This window comes from Vitis vinifera, chromosome 16 (genome assembly GCF_030704535.1).
Source record: "Vitis vinifera cultivar Pinot Noir 40024 chromosome 16, ASM3070453v1".
Lineage (NCBI taxonomy): Eukaryota > Viridiplantae > Streptophyta > Magnoliopsida > Vitales > Vitaceae > Vitis > Vitis vinifera.
In genome coordinates, this window is record NC_081820.1 from 18951979 (window position 1) to 18970000 (window position 18022).

General features: G+C 36.3%; 1 protein-coding gene across 5 annotated transcripts in view; it reads left to right on the plus strand.

The window, feature by feature from the left end:
• LOC100256706 (cleavage and polyadenylation specificity factor subunit 1) overlaps positions 1-18022 on the plus strand; it is a 117542-nt gene that overhangs the window by 53701 nt on the left and 45819 nt on the right. For all 5 annotated transcript variants that reach the window (XM_019226130.2, XM_019226129.2, XM_059743321.1 and 2 more), the window contains exons 8-15: positions 1223-1354; positions 3135-3186; positions 3302-3406; positions 4979-5113; positions 6180-6308; positions 6564-6641; positions 11146-11286; positions 14188-14282. In XM_019226130.2, the coding sequence (XP_019081675.1) occupies positions 1223-1354; positions 3135-3186; positions 3302-3406; positions 4979-5113; positions 6180-6308; positions 6564-6641; positions 11146-11286; positions 14188-14282 (867 nt within the window). The remainder of the gene's footprint in view (positions 1-1222; positions 1355-3134; positions 3187-3301; positions 3407-4978; positions 5114-6179; positions 6309-6563; positions 6642-11145; positions 11287-14187; positions 14283-18022) is intronic.

Here is an 18022-nt window from a genome sequence, read left to right on the forward strand (position 1 = left end):
AGGGATGAGAGATCCATTTGCAACCTGCACCTTTTGTTTTCCAGAACATGGTGTATAAGATGAGAAAAGATCGAGTTCTTCGGCCATATAATCATTGGCTCCTAAATCAATGATCCGGGAACTAGGATTACAGACGGTGGAGGTATTAAGGGCTTTATCAAGTTTGATTGTGCAAATGCATAAGAAGTGGAAGATGAGGAAACCTCTGATTTCCCATGATCTCATACAAAAATCAGCTAATTATAATACAACTAACCAAATCCAACCAAATCCAACCAAATCCTTCAACTTAGGGAATTCTATCAATTTCCAATAAACAAGACAAAAATTACTATTATTCATTGTGTTTTTGTTCTCAATCATTAAACTTGTTTATAGGATTTAGAAAACCCCAAAAAACTGATAGGAACTACACAAAAAAGCAACTTTCTCTAAAAACTCAAATCATTTAAAAAGAATCCCAAGTTACATATTAACTTATGAGGATTTTATTTATTTTTTAAAACTTCCAAGGCCTCCAACAAATGAAATTAAAACATAATATAAGAACTTTTGAAAGATGAAAGTGTTCTAAAAGTTATGAACATTTTAAAGTTAAAAGCTTTGTAGAAAATAGTTTTTTTTTTTCTTTAATGAATAGAAACTTATTTTTAATTAAGTGTGTCTCTTACTTATCCATTGTGTCAACACAATGGTGTCGTGACATCTTTTGTTCTCCCGCTTTGGAGTGCAATGGGTGCTTTCTTACTCAGTTAGAGGGACGCTTTATGAAGGAATAAGAGTCCTAATAAGTTATATGTTTAATTTGTCATAGTTTTATTCAATTTTTAAGATTCTTTAAAGTCTATAAATAAGACTAATTGATGTAAAGTGGGTTTAATGAGTGATTGAGTCAAGTGTGAGACTACATTGTTTTTGTTCTATATGGGAGTATGACTCCAACAAAGCCTTAGTGAGACTTTAAGGTTTTCTAGCTTTCTTCTTTATCTTTTCTTTTGTATCTTTTACTTTACTTTATTTTTTTTTCTTGCTGCTATAATTTAATTGTTGTTGCCCTATTTAAATCCTATGAGATTGAAGCCTTAAGGCCCTTATCCCACCTTATTTGATTGTAGACAATCATCCTGGGGTTGTCCTATATCAAGATGATTTAATGGATGTAATTTTAAGCCTTCTTTATATTAATTTCTAACCTAGAAGCAAATTTTCCATTTCATTTCAGCCAGGAGATGCCCAGGTCAAGTTTTAGTGTGGAGCTTGATGCTGCCAATGCAACTTGGTTATCAAATGATGTGGCTATGCTGTCAACAAAAACAGGGGAGCTACTTTTGCTGACACTGGCTTATGATGGACGGTATGTGGTGGTCTTTTATGTCTTTTTTTTTTTTTAAATAAAAATTTATTCATTAAGCCGAGAGTAAGAGTTTCTTGATTGTTATTCTCCCTAGATGTGCCTATTTAACTGACATGTGCTTCCTATATTCTGTTGGCATTCAACTGAGAATCCTTATTGCATCATCATCTATACCTTCCAACTATTGGGAGGGATTTGGCATCTTATGAAGCTGCCACTGTGAGACTCCTATTCACCCTGGCAAAAAGGATGGGAAAAATGGACAATGAGAAAAAAATGTGAACCACCTTCATCCTTTCATGGGACAGCAAAGGAAAATCTACATATTGTTAAAATATCTATAGTTAACATCCATTTTCATTTTTGCCTCCCTGGTGGTTGCTCAGCGGTAGTGTCCTCCGATGAATCAGAATCCCAAGTTCAAGTTTTATTAGTATTTAAATAGTTTAAGGTAGAGGGATAAGCCCATATCATTTGAGGTTTGCTTCACTGATAGTTGAGATAAATGCCTTGCTGGGATTTCTCATTAAAAACCTCCATTTTCATCTTTTCTTAACAAAAATTCTTCCATTTTCATCTTCATGAGTTAATATCTCATCATCATCTTCTTCTTTTTTCTCTTTTGTTGCAAATATATAGTGGGATATGCTCACTGCCTCTGCTGAAGCAAAATAGACTTAAGCTCACATTTGTGGATGCAGAAATGTTTACCATGTTCTTTTTCTTCTCTGTTTGGGAAGGAGAATAAAGGGGTGGCGAGAGAAGGGGATTACTGTTTGAAATTGCTTTAATAGCAAGGTCACATCACCTGTTGCCTAGGATCTTTATTAACTCATCTTTGTTTTTATTCTAATTATTTGGAGGACATAGAAGTTAGTGAATCTTTCTATGGTGATAAGTTGTTACTGTTGTTGATTCTGATACCCATCCAACATTATGTGATTGACTGCCTTTTTTGGCGCTTTTTGGCAGCCATTGTATTAGATTGTGCATACTTTGATGTGCCCCTTTGTGGCGCTTTTCAATACTATTTTCATTTACTGATAAAAAAAAATATTGTACAGGTGCCTACAGAACTTTGAGGTCACTAAAAGATTTCTCAACTTTTGTGATCTTTCCTCTCCTTTCTAGGAATCCTTTGGTTCTTAAGAACCTTGAATTTATGGGATCCCCAACTAGGAATGGATTTATCCTTTGGATGGATCTGGCGAGTTGAATATCTGTTTTTTCATATTAAACCTGTATGAATAATCTGTGTTTCTACGTTTATCATCCATTCTACTATTAGTCCATTTTCTTAAAGAATTTCAACATTAGTTTATCTTCCCAAATGGATGATGTTCATACTTGGACCTACTTTTGAGGACAATGAATAGATTGGACTTTGGAGCATTCTCTTGAATTGGTTACCAAAAGGGAAAGACAAAAAAAGAAAGAAAGAAAAAAAATAACCTAAAAAACAAGAGTATTATCTTCAATTGGCTCCTTAGTTTTATTTTTCAGCCAACAACTCATGAGGGTATAAACATAGATGTGGCTTTTGAATGGGCTTGGTCAGATTTTGAGATTCTTTTTCTGCTTAAATTGAAGTAGTTATAGGATATGAAAATGAGAAGGAGGGCATGCAATTACATTCTTTCCCTTTATATGGAAATTCATTGTACGCATATCATTCCAAATTTCAAGTTGTTATCCATATTATTTTTTATATTCTTAATGACCCTCTAGTTATGTAAATCTTGTTTAACAGATTCTTACTTGTTTGCTTTTTGTTCTGCAGGGTTGTTCACAGACTTGATCTTTCAAAGTCTAGGGCATCAGTGCTTACTTCGGTTGGTTACATTTGTTGATATCTTCATCTTGTTTTGCTCAAGTCTTAATGGTTTATCTGTTTTACTTTTATATCAAAACTAAAATTACATTGATCTACAATGCCATTTTTCATAGGGAATTGCTGCTATTGGAAACTCATTATTTTTTCTAGGCAGTCGGCTGGGAGATAGTTTGCTTGTGCAATTTACTTCCATACTGTCTTCTAGTGTGAAGGAAGAGGTGTGTATTCCGTGCTAGTTTGCATCATTTATGGATGTAATTGAATAAAATTCAACCTCCTGTTCGCATTTGGAGTTTGGATTTCTTGAACCATGTTACTTTAAGTTTGTAATATATCCCTAGTTTGCATCATTTTTGGTTATAGTTGAATAGAATTCAACCTTCTGCTCGCATTTGGAGCTGGAATCTTACTTGAACTCTAATTCCTATATTTGACTGTTTTGACTTCTTGGACCATGTTACTTTAACTTTGTGATATATCTTAGCATCTTGTTAAGAGAGAGAGAGAAGAAAACCTTGATTCTCATTCATGTAGTGTCTACTTACAATTGAGAAAATATATATATACAAGGCTAGGAGTCCTAACTACCATACATGTGACCTATATTAAAAAAAGGAAAGATTGTACACTATAAATTCATTATATTCAACACTCCCCCTCAAGCTAGAGCATATACGTCATATGCACCAAGTTTGTTACAAATGTATTTAATCCTAGGACCTCTGAGAGATTTAGTGAAGATGTCTGCTAGTTGATCATTTGAATTAACAAAACTTGTAGCAATACATCTTGATGCGATCTTCTCTCTAATGAAGTGACAGTCAACTTCAATATGTTTGGTCTTCTCATGAAAGATTGGATTAAATGCAATATGTAATGCGGCCTAGTTATCACAGATGAGTTTTATCTGTTCATCCTTTCCAAATCTCAACTTTCGAAGAAGATGTCTCAACCATATAAGTTCACATGTTGCCAAAGCCATAGCTTGATACTCAGCTTCAACACTAGATCTGGTCACTACATCTTGTTTCTTACTCTTCCAAGATATTAGATTACCTCCAATAAAAACACAATGCCCTGAAGTGGAATGTCTATCTGTGGGTGAGCCAGCCCAATCTGCATCTGTGTAACCAACAACCTAAGTATGATCTCTGTTCTCGTACAACACACCTTGGCCTGGTGTACTTTTGATATATCGAAGAATGCGGATTACGGCATCCCAATGGCTATCACATGGTGATTGTAGGAATTGACTAACAACACTCACTGGAAAAGAAATGTCTAGATGAGTAATGGTGAGATAGTTCAATTTACCTACGAGCCGTCGATATCTCCCAGGGTTTCCTAAAGGCTCCCCCTGTCCTGGTACAAGTTTGACATTCGGATCCATAGGTGTGTCTATTGGTTTACAGTCTAACATACCAGTTTCTTCCAGGAAGTGATACCATGTTAAGAGAGAGAGAGAAGAAAACCTTGATTCTCATTCATGTAGTGTCTACTTACAATTGAGAAAATATATATATACAAGGCTAGGAGTCCTAACTACCATACATGTGACCTATATTAAAAAAAGGAAAGATTGTACACTATAAATTCATTATATTCAACACATCTTATATCCAATTAATCTTTCTTGAAAATTCTTATGCTGGTGAACATGAAAAAATGCCAATGTCATTCCATTATCCATGATATTATACATTATGTTATTTAAATTTATTATTATTATTTTTTTAAATTACATTGAAATGGTCATCCAAACAAATTTTCAGCTTCTTTCACTTTTACAGGTTGGAGATATTGAAGGTGATGTGCCTTCAGCAAAGCGATTGCGCAAGTCCTCTTCTGATGCTTTGCAAGATATGGTCAATGGTGAGGAGCTATCGTTGTATGGTTCAGCTCCAAATAGCACAGAAACATCACAGGTCGAGTGACATTCTGTTAACATCCTATCTATTATCTGGCTTCTCTACTTCCATATTGGCTTTTCCTAGAAACAACTTTTACGAAAATAAAAGAGGGAGTAGAATGCTTCTGTTTGGATGGGTGGGGCACCAGTTGATAACTGTCAAACCTTGTATGCTAAAATCTGGATAGTTTCATGGAATTTTCCTTTTGGGTGGAATGTGTTTCTATCCACCGTTGTTTTCAATCTTCTGAGGACAGAAAGGACAAGGCCCAGTTGATGTCAAACAGAAAAGGTGATGGAGTGGAAATTTGAAGCAATATGGTTATGAATAAAAAGGCTACCCACTATTTGTTTCATACAAAAAAGAACCTGACAGATTGAGTTTCTAAATCATGGCTCTTCATCCACTCTTTAAATCTTACTCAACAAGGCTGACCAATGAAAATTGAAATTTGGTTGGGGACCCACCACCTATTGAACTCCAATAAAATGATTGTGTTGAACTTCTGTAACATGCAAATTCATTAAGAGCTCAGGTGGGTGTTTCTGTAATCTTGTCTACTTTTAATGGTTGTGGCTTTTAGTTTTTTAGGATCAAGTATGGCTTTTGTGTGTGCTTCCAATTTTTTTACTGGGACTACACATTACAAAAATTCAACCAAAAAATATCAATCATCGTGAGTTGTGTTTGTCAGATGGGTGATTGATAATACCAACATGGGGACTGTGCACACTCATACAAACCAGCCTAAGATTTACCATGCAGTGCATCACTAATTCATTTCTTTGCTTTCTTTTACATTTTTGTTGTTTATCACATGACTATTTACTCTATTTTTTATGTAGATTTTGTGAGTCTTAATTGATATAGGAGAACTTCTTCTTTGTGTATTGGGTGTTGACCTGAAGACTAATTTGGTTCTTTATCAATAAAAAGATTGTAATTATGAAGGGGAAATCAATTTATCTTGTTAAGGATATTTTGGGAATAGTATTTATCTATGGTAAATTGTCTTACTTCTTAGTGTTTCTCATCTACCTTCTCTTTCTAATAATTTTACATTTTTTCTGGATGCAAGCAGAAGACATTTTCATTTTCAGTGAGGGATTCATTCATCAATGTTGGTCCGCTGAAAGACTTTGCCTATGGTCTTCGAATTAATGCTGACCCAAAAGCAACTGGCATTGCTAAACAAAGTAATTATGAACTGGTTAGTTTTGCAAGTTGGCTTTCTATTTGTTTGGATTTGATGAATAATAATGTGTAAAGCTTCTGCTTGAACTTTTTTCTGTGCCCTACAAGTTATTATTTAGTCAGTTTTCAACCTAGACTATTACAATTTCTGAATCGTTCAGTAGTTTTCCATGCATCTACCTTTTCCAAATCTAAGAACCTTAGAGTATCCTGTCTCATAGTTTGAAAATATGTTTGTTATTATTATTATTTTTTTTGGGGTACTTTTCAGGTGTGTTGTTCTGGTCATGGAAAGAATGGTGCTCTCTGCATTCTGCAGCAATCAATTCGTCCAGAAATGATCACGGAGGTAAATGCTCAAAATTCTGTTCAGTTTTACTTGCCAGACAAATTTGTAGTATGACTGGCTCTGCCATGTATTTCCTTGTGATAGTTTTTTATTTTATTTGTTTGTTTGTTGAGTGGAAAACAATCGATTTCATTTATTTCACTAAAAATGAAACAAAATGTACAAGAAGGATGAATTGTCCTTTTGAGGTAACAGAGTATGAGTAAAAACACAAAGAGCCACAATGTGGCTACCAACGATTCCCATTAAAACAAACTCAAGGAGGAATGAGATGCCTTATTAATGCTTCTAGCAAATAGCCTCCCTTAGGCAATCAATGTGGTAGAAGGGTGAATCCAATTGAAGGAGCAATCCAACTCTCTTGAAGAATCCACAATTTCTTTCATTCGCACATGCAGTTTCTACCATCCTATCTTTCTTGTGAGACTCATGATATAACTAAAGACATTACCTAAAGCAAACCTTTTTTTTTTTTTAATCATAAAAATGTATTCATTACCATGGATTTAAAAGTACAAGTAAAGAATGAGGAATCCTTTCCCAATTTACAAAACCTGAACAAAAACAGAGGTGGAGAACCTTCTCCAATATACTAAGGAGGAGAATACATCAGAAGAGTACCACATGAGACTATACAAGGAAAAGTGACTCAACATTCGTTAGAGGTTAGTGCAACTCCTACAGAAAGGTCTCTTAAGTGTTGTTCCTCTCTTTTCTATTGTAACCCTTTTGATCTACATACCAAATTCCAATGGAGTTGAATAACACAAAGAGGAATGCCCTCAAAAGTTGTAATAGAAGAGTCCCATAAAGAGGAATGTAAATATATTAGGTTCTTCATCGTCTCTAAAGTCCTTCACTTGTCCTAAAAAAAAAATCCATCTTTCCCACTACACTATCTCAACAGGCTTTGAGCAAACTCTCATGACTGCACCCTTGTGATCCTTGAATGTGCCACTGGTCCCTGATTGCCATAGGTTTTCCAGTGAGCCACCATCAAATTAAGCTCATGGTAACCATTGAAAGGGATTCCAGTTTGATCTCATCTTCCCTATCCTCTTGATAGGATGACAAATAGATTTCCAATATGATGTAACTACACAAATTGGAGCACCCAAAATGCTATCCAATTTGAGAAAGATGTAAACTGTCCTCTTGATAGAATACAAATAGATTTTCAATATAGCATAACTGCATACATTAGAGCACCCGGAAATCTTATCCAGTGAGGGAAAGATGTAAACTACACAGCTGTAAGGATTCCACTTCCATCTAAGTCTAGAAATTGTGGCATTCATCTCTAGGCAACTTATGCAAAGAATAGAAAGTGAGGCCACTTGCCAAAGAATCTTTCCTCTGAAGCCCTTAAAAGTAATGATTATAAGGGGTGGCGCCAGCTCTGGGGTGGGGAAGGCTCTGCAACCTCGATCAACTAGGGATGGGGACTTGCCGTGTTCATACGAGAAGAAGCTGACAGGTGAGGACGCAGCAGTTGAGAAAGCTGCAGAAGGAGAGGATGTTTGGGAGGGAGAAGCGAGGGATACAACTGTTGCAGATGGGAGAGGTTTGACTATGCTGAAGGCTAAAAGGGGTGTTAGTGAGTTGGTTCTTGGACCACAACCTTTGGGCTATGAGGGGGTGGGGGAGGAGGACTAAGGCTTAGTAGGGCTTGACTTGGCCCAAGCAGAGTTTGAAGAAGAGAGGGGTGGGGGGGTGCTTTTTTAAGTTTGGGCTGGGCCCATGTTCTTTTCAGCCGTCATAAGAGAGGTGTTGAGAGAGGGAAGCCTTTATAGGGTTTCTGATGGAAGTTTGGGGGTTCGGTGGGGCTTTTCTCTATTGATGAGGATCGCGAGTTGGTTCAAGGGAGTGGCGAAGTCGTGTCGGCTGAGAGGAGGGAGAAGGGGGATGGTGGGGTAGTTCCGAGGCCTTTGGGGGTTGCGGCTGTGGATCATGTGCTCGTAATTGCAGAAAGGAGAGAGGAGAGTAGCGAGGAAGATCTGATCAAATGTTCTAACTCTCTCTCAACGTCTTTGGTGGTCTCACGGGTAGCAATTACTTACAAAGCACTCTTGGCGGAGGCTAATCAACAATCTTCGTCTGTGCCCTCTTTTTCGGGTCCTTCAACTCCCAAGTTGTGGGGTGCAAGATGGGTCCTCGGAGCTTTCAAGGAAGATTGTGAAGGGAGCATCAGTTTCGGAGGTCAGAACTGAGGAGGTGGATCCTCCTAGGGATGCGAATTTGGGAGGTGTAGTGGAGGGGGAGGAATTTGTGAGTCTACCCAGAGGTTTTGTCGAGTTCTCCAATTGTTTGGGGATCCTAGTTTTGGGCTTCGAAAAGGAAATCAACTCTCTTCTAAGAAAACTGGAAGCAAAGAAAGGTTGTGGGGTTAAGGTGTTAGGGGGAAGACGACATTCCTTGTCCTCTTTGCATCTTGAGAAGGAAATCTGAAGGCTTGAGTGCCAGTCAATTATAATAGTGTTTCGTCCACAATAAAAGGAAAGGGGAGGGGGGTGTGGAGTTAGTGGCAGGGGTATCCGCTGGCCACTGGAGATTCTGCTAGGGGTTCTTTGTTCATTCTGGGTAGGGTTTTTTTTGTTTTTCTATTTTTTTGGTTTTTTGCTAGGGGGTTTCCAACCCTTGTGGGAGCTGGGTGTTGGTGGGAAGGTGGGTTTTAATCTTTCTCTCTTCTTTTCTTGCTTGGTTATGGGCCATATCCGTATACTCTGTGTGTACTTTGTTGCACCTTTTTGCAAGCACTTTTAATATATTCTACTAATTTACCTATAAAAAAAAAATATGCACAACCTTGCTAGGAGAGTCACAAGCAATCCCTATAGGCCCAAATAATGAAGGAAAAGGTGGTTGTTTGGTCTTCTTTGGACCTCTTTTGCTTGATAGATTTTTTGAAAGGAGGAACATAGAGGAGAGGTTGTAGGCCCAGGATTGAAGAAAATTCTAATACTGATATCATATTGAGCTTCTGAAGAGAATGATATTGGAAACAACATCAAAATATTAATATTTTTTTTATGAGAAACAACAGTATAATATATTAAGGTGAGTAAGTACAATAGAAGGATGAGAAATCCTCCAAAAAACTACACAAAACGAAAGTAGGAACCTCCGAACACAAGTAAATCTATACAACTATGAGGTTCCACAAACCATGTCCCATATGGGAATATAAAAAAAAAATCTATCCTTGCTAGCCCACGCCCCTGGAACTATGCACTAACATCTAATCAAGTTGGATCATATTAAGGGGAATACCCTTAAAAGTTGTGGTGCAACATCCAATCAAAATATTAATATTGATTGGAGGTGTGACAATTAGTAGCCAAAATATAAAATTATGACATTATCTTTTGGGAAGCTTAAGAGAGCATAATGAAAATTCTAGATTAAAAAAACTTCAAGTCACATCGATTACAATTTACAATTATGTGATGCATCAAGCCCAAAGTTGCACCATGCAGAAAATATCCATCAATAAAGAGGAATTTTCAATTAAACTATTTAAGAATAGTTTATTACAATGAGTTGCAGAAACGTTATTTATTAAATTACTTTATGTCATGGATCAATGTTTTCCCTTGTAAGGGTTACCTAAAAGCAAGTTCTGGAAATAATTAAACTGACTGGGGATGAGTATCATTTTAACTTTGGGAAGTGCTTTTGATCAGCATCAATTTTCCCCATTTTAGCACTTATTGCTTTTTCTAGGTAGCAAATCTTCTCTAGAATGGCTCAACCTAGACCCATGCCACATAGGATTTGAAATGCTCCCCCCCCCAAGTGATAAAAATGGAGCAAGCAAAGCTCTGAATTATATCTAAGCAATGGCACTAATTTCTCAAACTCAGAAATTTCCCTTTCTGGAATAAGTTCTCTTTCATGTGCAGCAACGCTTTTCAGTGGTACATGAGGTATTTTTTGTCTTAGAAACATTTTGACTGGTCAATCAATCTCCATTTTGTTCAATTCATTATTGCTACATTTCATGTTAAGATGTTCTATTAAGTATCTGTGTTACTGTGTTTCCAAAACTTTATGCTGCTTTGATTATGTTTATTTATTTAGGTCAACCCCAAATTTCTCTTGAGATAAAACCTTTCATCATCATTGTGTTTGTCCATATTTATTAGAGTATCCTCTCGACTAATTTTATTTTTGACATACTAGATGTCATTAAGGTTACTTTGATGGCATAACAGTTTATGGGCACAGTTCAATTATCCTGCCCTGTCTGAATTGTTTAGTATCATCTCAATTTATAACTGCTTTATATGAAAGACTTGGCTCCATTTGCACATAGTTCAATTTATAGATATAATTCTTCTATAATGTTCTTGAAAGGGATAAATTCCTAATATGCACTAAGCATATGCATAAACATTGCTGTCATCTGTTGCATTAGCCCAGAATCTCAAGTGTAACTTCATCTTTATTCAATGTTGAACTTCCATTTTGAAATGGTCTCTCTTTGTTTTTAATGGGAAAAAAGGTTGAACTACCTGGTTGCAAAGGAATTTGGACAGTTTATCACAAGAACACACGTGGTCATAATGCTGATTCTACCAAGATGGCTACTAAGGACGATGAGTATCATGCATACTTGATTATAAGTCTGGAATCTCGAACGATGGTAACCTCATTCACTTATCATCTTAATATAAAAAACTAAGGTTATCTGCCAAATTTTTGCATTTTGCTTGGTTACCAGAACTATCTGCTTTTAATACTGCATTATTTTGATCTTACCATTGTTGAATGGTTAACACGGTGTTTTTTGGCCATCTTTTTACAAATTGACTGGTCCATGCTAATCAAATTCTTCTGATTAGGAACTCATATTGTCCCCCCCTTTCGTTTCCTGTTCAGGAATAGGACCTTCAAAATTGCCTTATTTGCTTTAGATAAGGTCTAGCATCAACTTTTTAGCCATGTATATTTTATTTTATTTTTACTTTTAATTATTGCTGTATTTTTTGGTTGGAGAGGGTAAAAGGATTGGTGACAAGGGGTTGTTTAGAATTATATGGAAAAAATAAACTATGATAAATTGAAGAAAGTTCCGAGCAATGGTTTAGTCAAAATTTGATATATTTACCAAGATGTGTACTATATCTGATAACCTTCGTGGGAGACATGGAAAATTACGTGATAAGTTTCAAAAGTTAGTGGTGAGCATGCATTCTTGACAACTTAACTAGGAAGCTTCATATTCCTTCCTTCGTAGTTGCAAGATCCCAAAAAACCATTGTTGCAATGATTGCCAGATGAGCTAGGGGTAACTGGCAGACTAGTTGTGAAATTCAACTAGAATTATCAATCCTGTCCTTCTCGTGTTTTTTCCTATGATAGAAGTTTTAGAGAAGTTCCCTTAAGTGTAGAAATGATTTGGAAGCAATATTACTGCTTTAAGGTTCTTTATCTTTTATTCATTGATTTGTTTTATACTGAAAAGGGTGCCGAGAAAACCCTCAATGATCCACAGCCTCAAGGAGTCTACTAGGAAAAACAGCCACCAAACTAAAAGAAAAGGAGCAAGAAGATCCTTTTGAAGAAGGGCCATTAGGAGTAGAAAAAATGCAAAGCCATGTTAATAAGTACTGGCAAGATAGCACAACCCTTCCTCCCCCCCATGAAAAAAAAAAGTCACCATGTGTAAGCATAGGTTTCTTCTAAAAATAATTTATTTTCCAACAAATGCAATGACATTACATGCGATTTTTCTTAATGTACATATAAATCTTATTCAAGTTCAGGAATTAACAGGGATGCGTCCTCAAGGTTTACCCAAGAAAGGAAATGCAATAGCATGAGATACGGTTTTTCTTAATGGACATATTAATCTTATTCAAGTTGGGGACTTAATGGGGATGGGTCCTCAAGGCTTACCCAAGAAAGGAATAAAAGGGAACAAAAAAGGAAAAAAAAAGCATAAGTTGATCTTATCAAGGGTACTTGTGTAAATTTTTTGAGACTTTTGGAGTCATGGTTAGTACACGTTGGTTATTTGAGTCTCATTTAGGATTTAGAATATTTTTTGGTTGGGTGTCATTAAAAGAAGTTCTAATTTTATATGTCTAAATTTTATTGGATGTTACTGAAAGTTTGTAGTTATCTGTTGGTATTCTTTGTTTTGTTTTTTGTGTATACTTCTTGTATACTTCTTGTATATTTAGGGTGTGCATCCTTTCATTAGTGCTCTTTCGATAATTATGCTGTTTGCTTATTAGAAAAAAATATTTCTATTTGAATCTCTTTTTAGAATTTGCAATGTTCTTCTATGGAAATTTTTGTTACATGAAGTTTCTGTACATTTTAAGCTTTCTAATTTTATAAAGTTTCAATTACGTGTTTAAATCCACTAGTTGAAAGCTTTAAGAATTTTAAGAAAGCATTAAATGTTATAATAAGTTACTATATGCCTTTTTAATAATGTGTTTTCATTATTCTCTTTTAGGTGAGATTCTCAAGGGCCATAGTGCAACTATGGTTTTTCTCTTTGCTTTCTCTCTCTCTTTATCTTTTCTTTCTTTTTCTCACTTTCATCCTTTCTGTTGACTAATATGATTGAAAAACTAATGATTTAACTCCCTAATTTCCTAGATTTGATTGAAATATCATATTAATTCCCTGGTTTTTGGGATTATATAGTTGCATGATTCCCTGATTTCCGAAATTGTATAGTTGTATTTTATATTTTATTTTTCCTGATTTATAGGGTAGAAGATTTCTAGGGATTAATCATCTTTCTTTGTGTCATTTCAGCGGCAATGAAGGCCGAAAGTTTTCCTACAACTCTGATACCATAATGACGAAGAAGAATAATTCATCTTATCTCTGGATGAAACAATACATGATATATGTATAGGACTCCTCTGCACTAAAAAGGAACTAATTACCTAGTTGTACAATTCCTAAAATTTAGGGATCAGATTAGTTAGATTTACAGTGAAGGAAAAAAAAAATCACAGTATCAGAAATTAGCCTAAATTAAATGCAAAATATACAGCTCATTCCTAACTTTGAATTTTGTTGACTTTCCAACAATGTTTGTTTAATAATATTGTGGGCAACTTGTGGCTTTTTTTCCCCCTCTCAAATAATTTATTTGTCCATTTTCTATTTGAAAACTGAACTTTGCTTTCCTTCTTTATCTTCACTGGGTGCTGAGCTTCTCATTTAGTTTAATGTTTTTTGGGGGTGGCCAAATGAGTCTGGCTGTTGTGTGGACCTACAGTTGACAACTAGCCAAGCTGGTTATTGAAGATATAAGTTTTTTGTAGCCTTCATGCCTATCTCTATAAAATCAGGTTATTATGTGAGAGCTTGCAGTTGACAACCAATTTATATATGTATAGTATATCTGACTGTTTATTCCTGTTCTGTATTTATTCTATAAAATAAAAGCAGGTGGAAGCATGTACTTCTTTGTCTTTGGTTGAAATGATTAATATTCTCTCTAAGTATCTGATTATTCTAAAGCTTGTCATTTTGATATTAGGAGGATAAATGTTTTTTCCCTTATGATGTCTAGGTGCTAGAAACAGCTGATCTTCTTGGTGAAGTTACTGAAAGTGTTGACTATTATGTGCAAGGATGTACCATTTCAGCAGGCAATTTGTTTGGAAGGTGATTGTTTATCTGCTTTCTGCCTTGCTTGTATGTTTCTGGCTTGTTGGTCCAATCCACTTTGTCCTATTTAGATATTTCTGGCTTGTTTGGTAGCAAAAATAAAGAAGGGGATTTAATTTTCTTTTTCTTTTTTTATTTCCAAAAGTGTTTTAGTTTGAATGATAACAATGAAAGTGCTCCTTTTGGGATTGTTCAATCATTAAAGGGCTTGGATTCTCTTATAATGTGAAGAACAATATTTTAATATTCCTAAAAATGACTCATTTTGAGGCAATGTTTTGAATTCTAATATAATACTTGTTTGGGCAAAAGCCCAAATAAGAGCTTGATAAACATGGTTGGTGGTCTACTACCTAACAATTTAAGCTTTTAGGAAAATTGGTTGCTTAATCATTAAATAATAGGTTTTGGCCTAAGGCTTTAGTGGCCGATTCCTTTATATCTGCTAGTAGCCTGCCCCCTCTTTCAAAAGAGGCTAGGGTTTCGGCAGAGGCTTTCATTGATGGAGAATGGAGGGCTAAGAAAGTGTCGTTTGATGGAACCTCTTGCGTTGATGGGATGGCAGCAAGCCGGTCAAAGATCATTGACGAGGCTCTTTTGGTTGAGGCTTCCAGGTACCTCGCTCCTCACTATCTTCCTCTCATTTCTTTGGGGCTACGGGGTCTCTCTACTTCTGCTCCTTTCTTGATGTCTGATCGGACCTTGGGTGTATTTGGCGAGGGGTGGTCCAACGTTGTTTGTGGGTTGGAGGTTTTGCTATGGGACGTTGACTGTGATCCCTTGAGGGTAATCTTGGTTGGTGAGAGTGCCTCAGGTAATGAATTCTTGGAGGAGTAGACCCTTAGGCCGACGGATTGCTTATTTTCAAAGGAGCTTGTCCTTGTCCCTCCGAGGGTGGATTCTATTAAGGTGTTGAAGGTAAATGTTGGTTCTCGAGAGGAAGAGGGGGAGTTGTTTGAAGGGTGGTCCTCCAGCTGCTTGGCTAAGTTTAGCCGGTGCTTAGGCATGCTGATGGAGGGTTTTGAAAGGGAGATTCTGCACCTACTTAGGAGGATGAAAGAGAGAATTGATCAAAAGGGTCATGCAGGGCCTAATAGGAGGGCGAATTCCTTGTCTTTTAGGTTCGAAAGGGAACTCAAGAAGCTTGAATGGATAGTGAATTATAAGGGTTTCGGCACTAGTAGTGGGTTGGGAAAATCTGGTGGGGCCTTTGTTTCAGGGTGCAGATGAAGATAAGAATCCTATCTTGGAATGTGAGAGGGGCTAATGATAGTGATAATGAAAAGAATTGCAGAGAAAAAAATATCTATGTTGCTTAGAAAAAGTGTAAATATATAAGTGTACATTTGGTAAACAAGGGCAGAAAGAAAAAAAAAAAAAAACCTGTAGGATCCCAAGAAATTAAGAAACTAATTTACATCTCCTAAAAATACAAAGTTTGACTTTTAAACTAATTCAAATCTTTAACTCCTAAAAATCTACCAATACTCTCCCTTAACCTGGTTCAAAGATGTCTAACATGCCTAGCTTATCAATTAAGGGAGAATAGATGTTAGAAGGTGAAGCCTTAGTGAACACATCTGCTAGTTGTGACTTGGAGGCTACAAACGGTGTGCAGATCACCCCTTCGTCGATCTTCTCCTGGATGAAGTGTCAATCTATCTCAACATGTTTTGTCCTATCATGTTGTACTGGATTATATGCAATACTTATTGTTGCCTTCTTGTCACAGTATAATCTCATAGGTTCATCCACTTTTACATGTAGTTCTTTCAGAAGAGTGTTGAACCACATTAGCTCACAAATCCCAAGAGCGATAGCCCTAAATTCTGCTTCAATACTAGAGCGAGAAACCACATTTTTTTAAAATTTTTTTTAACTCCATGTAACCAAATTTCCAGCAACTAGGGTGCAGTAGCTTGATGTAGAATGTCTGTCTGTGAGTGAACTACCCCAATCGACATCAATATATGCTTCAACACGATAATGGTTGTGTTTCTCAAATAGAAGACCTTTGCCTGGAGTATGTTTCAAGTACCTGAGAATGTGAGTCACTGGTTCCATATGACAATTCATTGGAGCATGCATGAATTGACTAACAAGGCCAACAAAATAAGCTATATATCAGGTGGAGTACGAGACAAATAGATTAGTTTGCCCACCAATTGTTGATACCGTCCTTTGTCTATAGGTGTTCCTGAGGGGTCAGTACCCAACTTATGATTAGGATTGATAGGTGTAGTTTCAAGTTTGCATCCCAACATTCCAACCTCATTTAAGAGGTGGAGGATGTATTTTCATTTACACATAAATACCTTTCTTTGATCTTGCCACCTCAATGCCCGAGGAAATGTCTCAAATTTCCCAAGTCTTTGATCTCGAATTCTTTAGCAAGCTTCGACTTGATCATTTTCATCTCCCCAACATCATTCCCTGTCAAGATAATGTCATCCACATACACGATCAAGGCTGTTAGTTTTCCTTCTGGCTTGTTTTTAAAGAGAGTATGATTGCCTTGGCTTTGTTGGAAGCCAAATTGAATAATTGACCTACTAAATCTTTCGAACCAAACTCTAGGTGATTGCTTCAAGCCATAGAGAGATTTCTTAAGTTTGCACGCCTTACTAGCATTGAAATATTTTTCAAAACTAGGAGGAGCATCCATAAACACTTCTTCTAGATTTCCATGGAGGAACGCATTCGTCACATCTAGTTGCTGCAGGGCCAGTCATTATTAGCTGCTAGTGACAACAAGACTCAAATGGAATTGATTTTGGAAACTAGAGCAAATGTTTCTTGATAGTCTATCCCATAACTTTGTGTGTATCCCTTTGCAACTAGACGTGCTTTGTATCTCTCTATAGTGCCATAAGACTTGTATTTGATTGAAAAAACCCACTTGCACCCACAGTATTCGTCCCTTTGGGTAAGTCTAATGCTTCCCAAGTGTATTTCTTCCACAACACTTTGATCTTCTCATTGATGGCCTCTTTTCCACTTTGGATCTTTCAAAGCTTCTTCAACATTCCTTGGGATAGTCTCATTTGACAGGTTTGCTACAAAAGTCTTGTAATTTGAGTGAATTTTTTTATAAGAGAGAAAATGAGTAATAGGATGCTTTGTACAGCTTTGCACCCCTTTTCTAACAGGTGTGGGAAAATCGCAATTAGTCTCAACAGAACAGCTAGGTTTTTCTTCAAAACTGCAAGTTTCAGGACTTACCTCGGGTTCAGAAGATTGACTATGCTTTGGAGAGAGAGAGAGCCTGTTCCCTAATTCACTGCCTGCTTGTTCTTCCTAGAGTAAACTTGTTGGTGCAGAACCTGCTGGTTTTTTACTCTAAAATTTATCCAAGTGTGCAGGAGCTGCTGGTTCTTGACTCTGAAACTGATACGAGACCTCCAAAGGAACCTGTTCATGTTCATTTTGAGTGGCTGGAAGTACAAGAGGGGTTTCTATCTGACACGAAATATGGGATGAAAAATAATAAGTTCTATCTTTTAGATTGACTATACACACGGTTTATATAGGAGATTGCAAGAGAAGAAATAGGAAACAAGAGACATAACAGGAAACTAACTTATTTCTAAATCATAAAACTATCTATTTACAGAAATAGGAAACTAATAAACCTATCTATTTACAGAAATAGGAAACTAACATAATAGGAAAAAAAATTCTCCTATTCTATTTACAGCTCAACACTCCCCCTCAAGTTGAGGAATAGATGTCTTCCA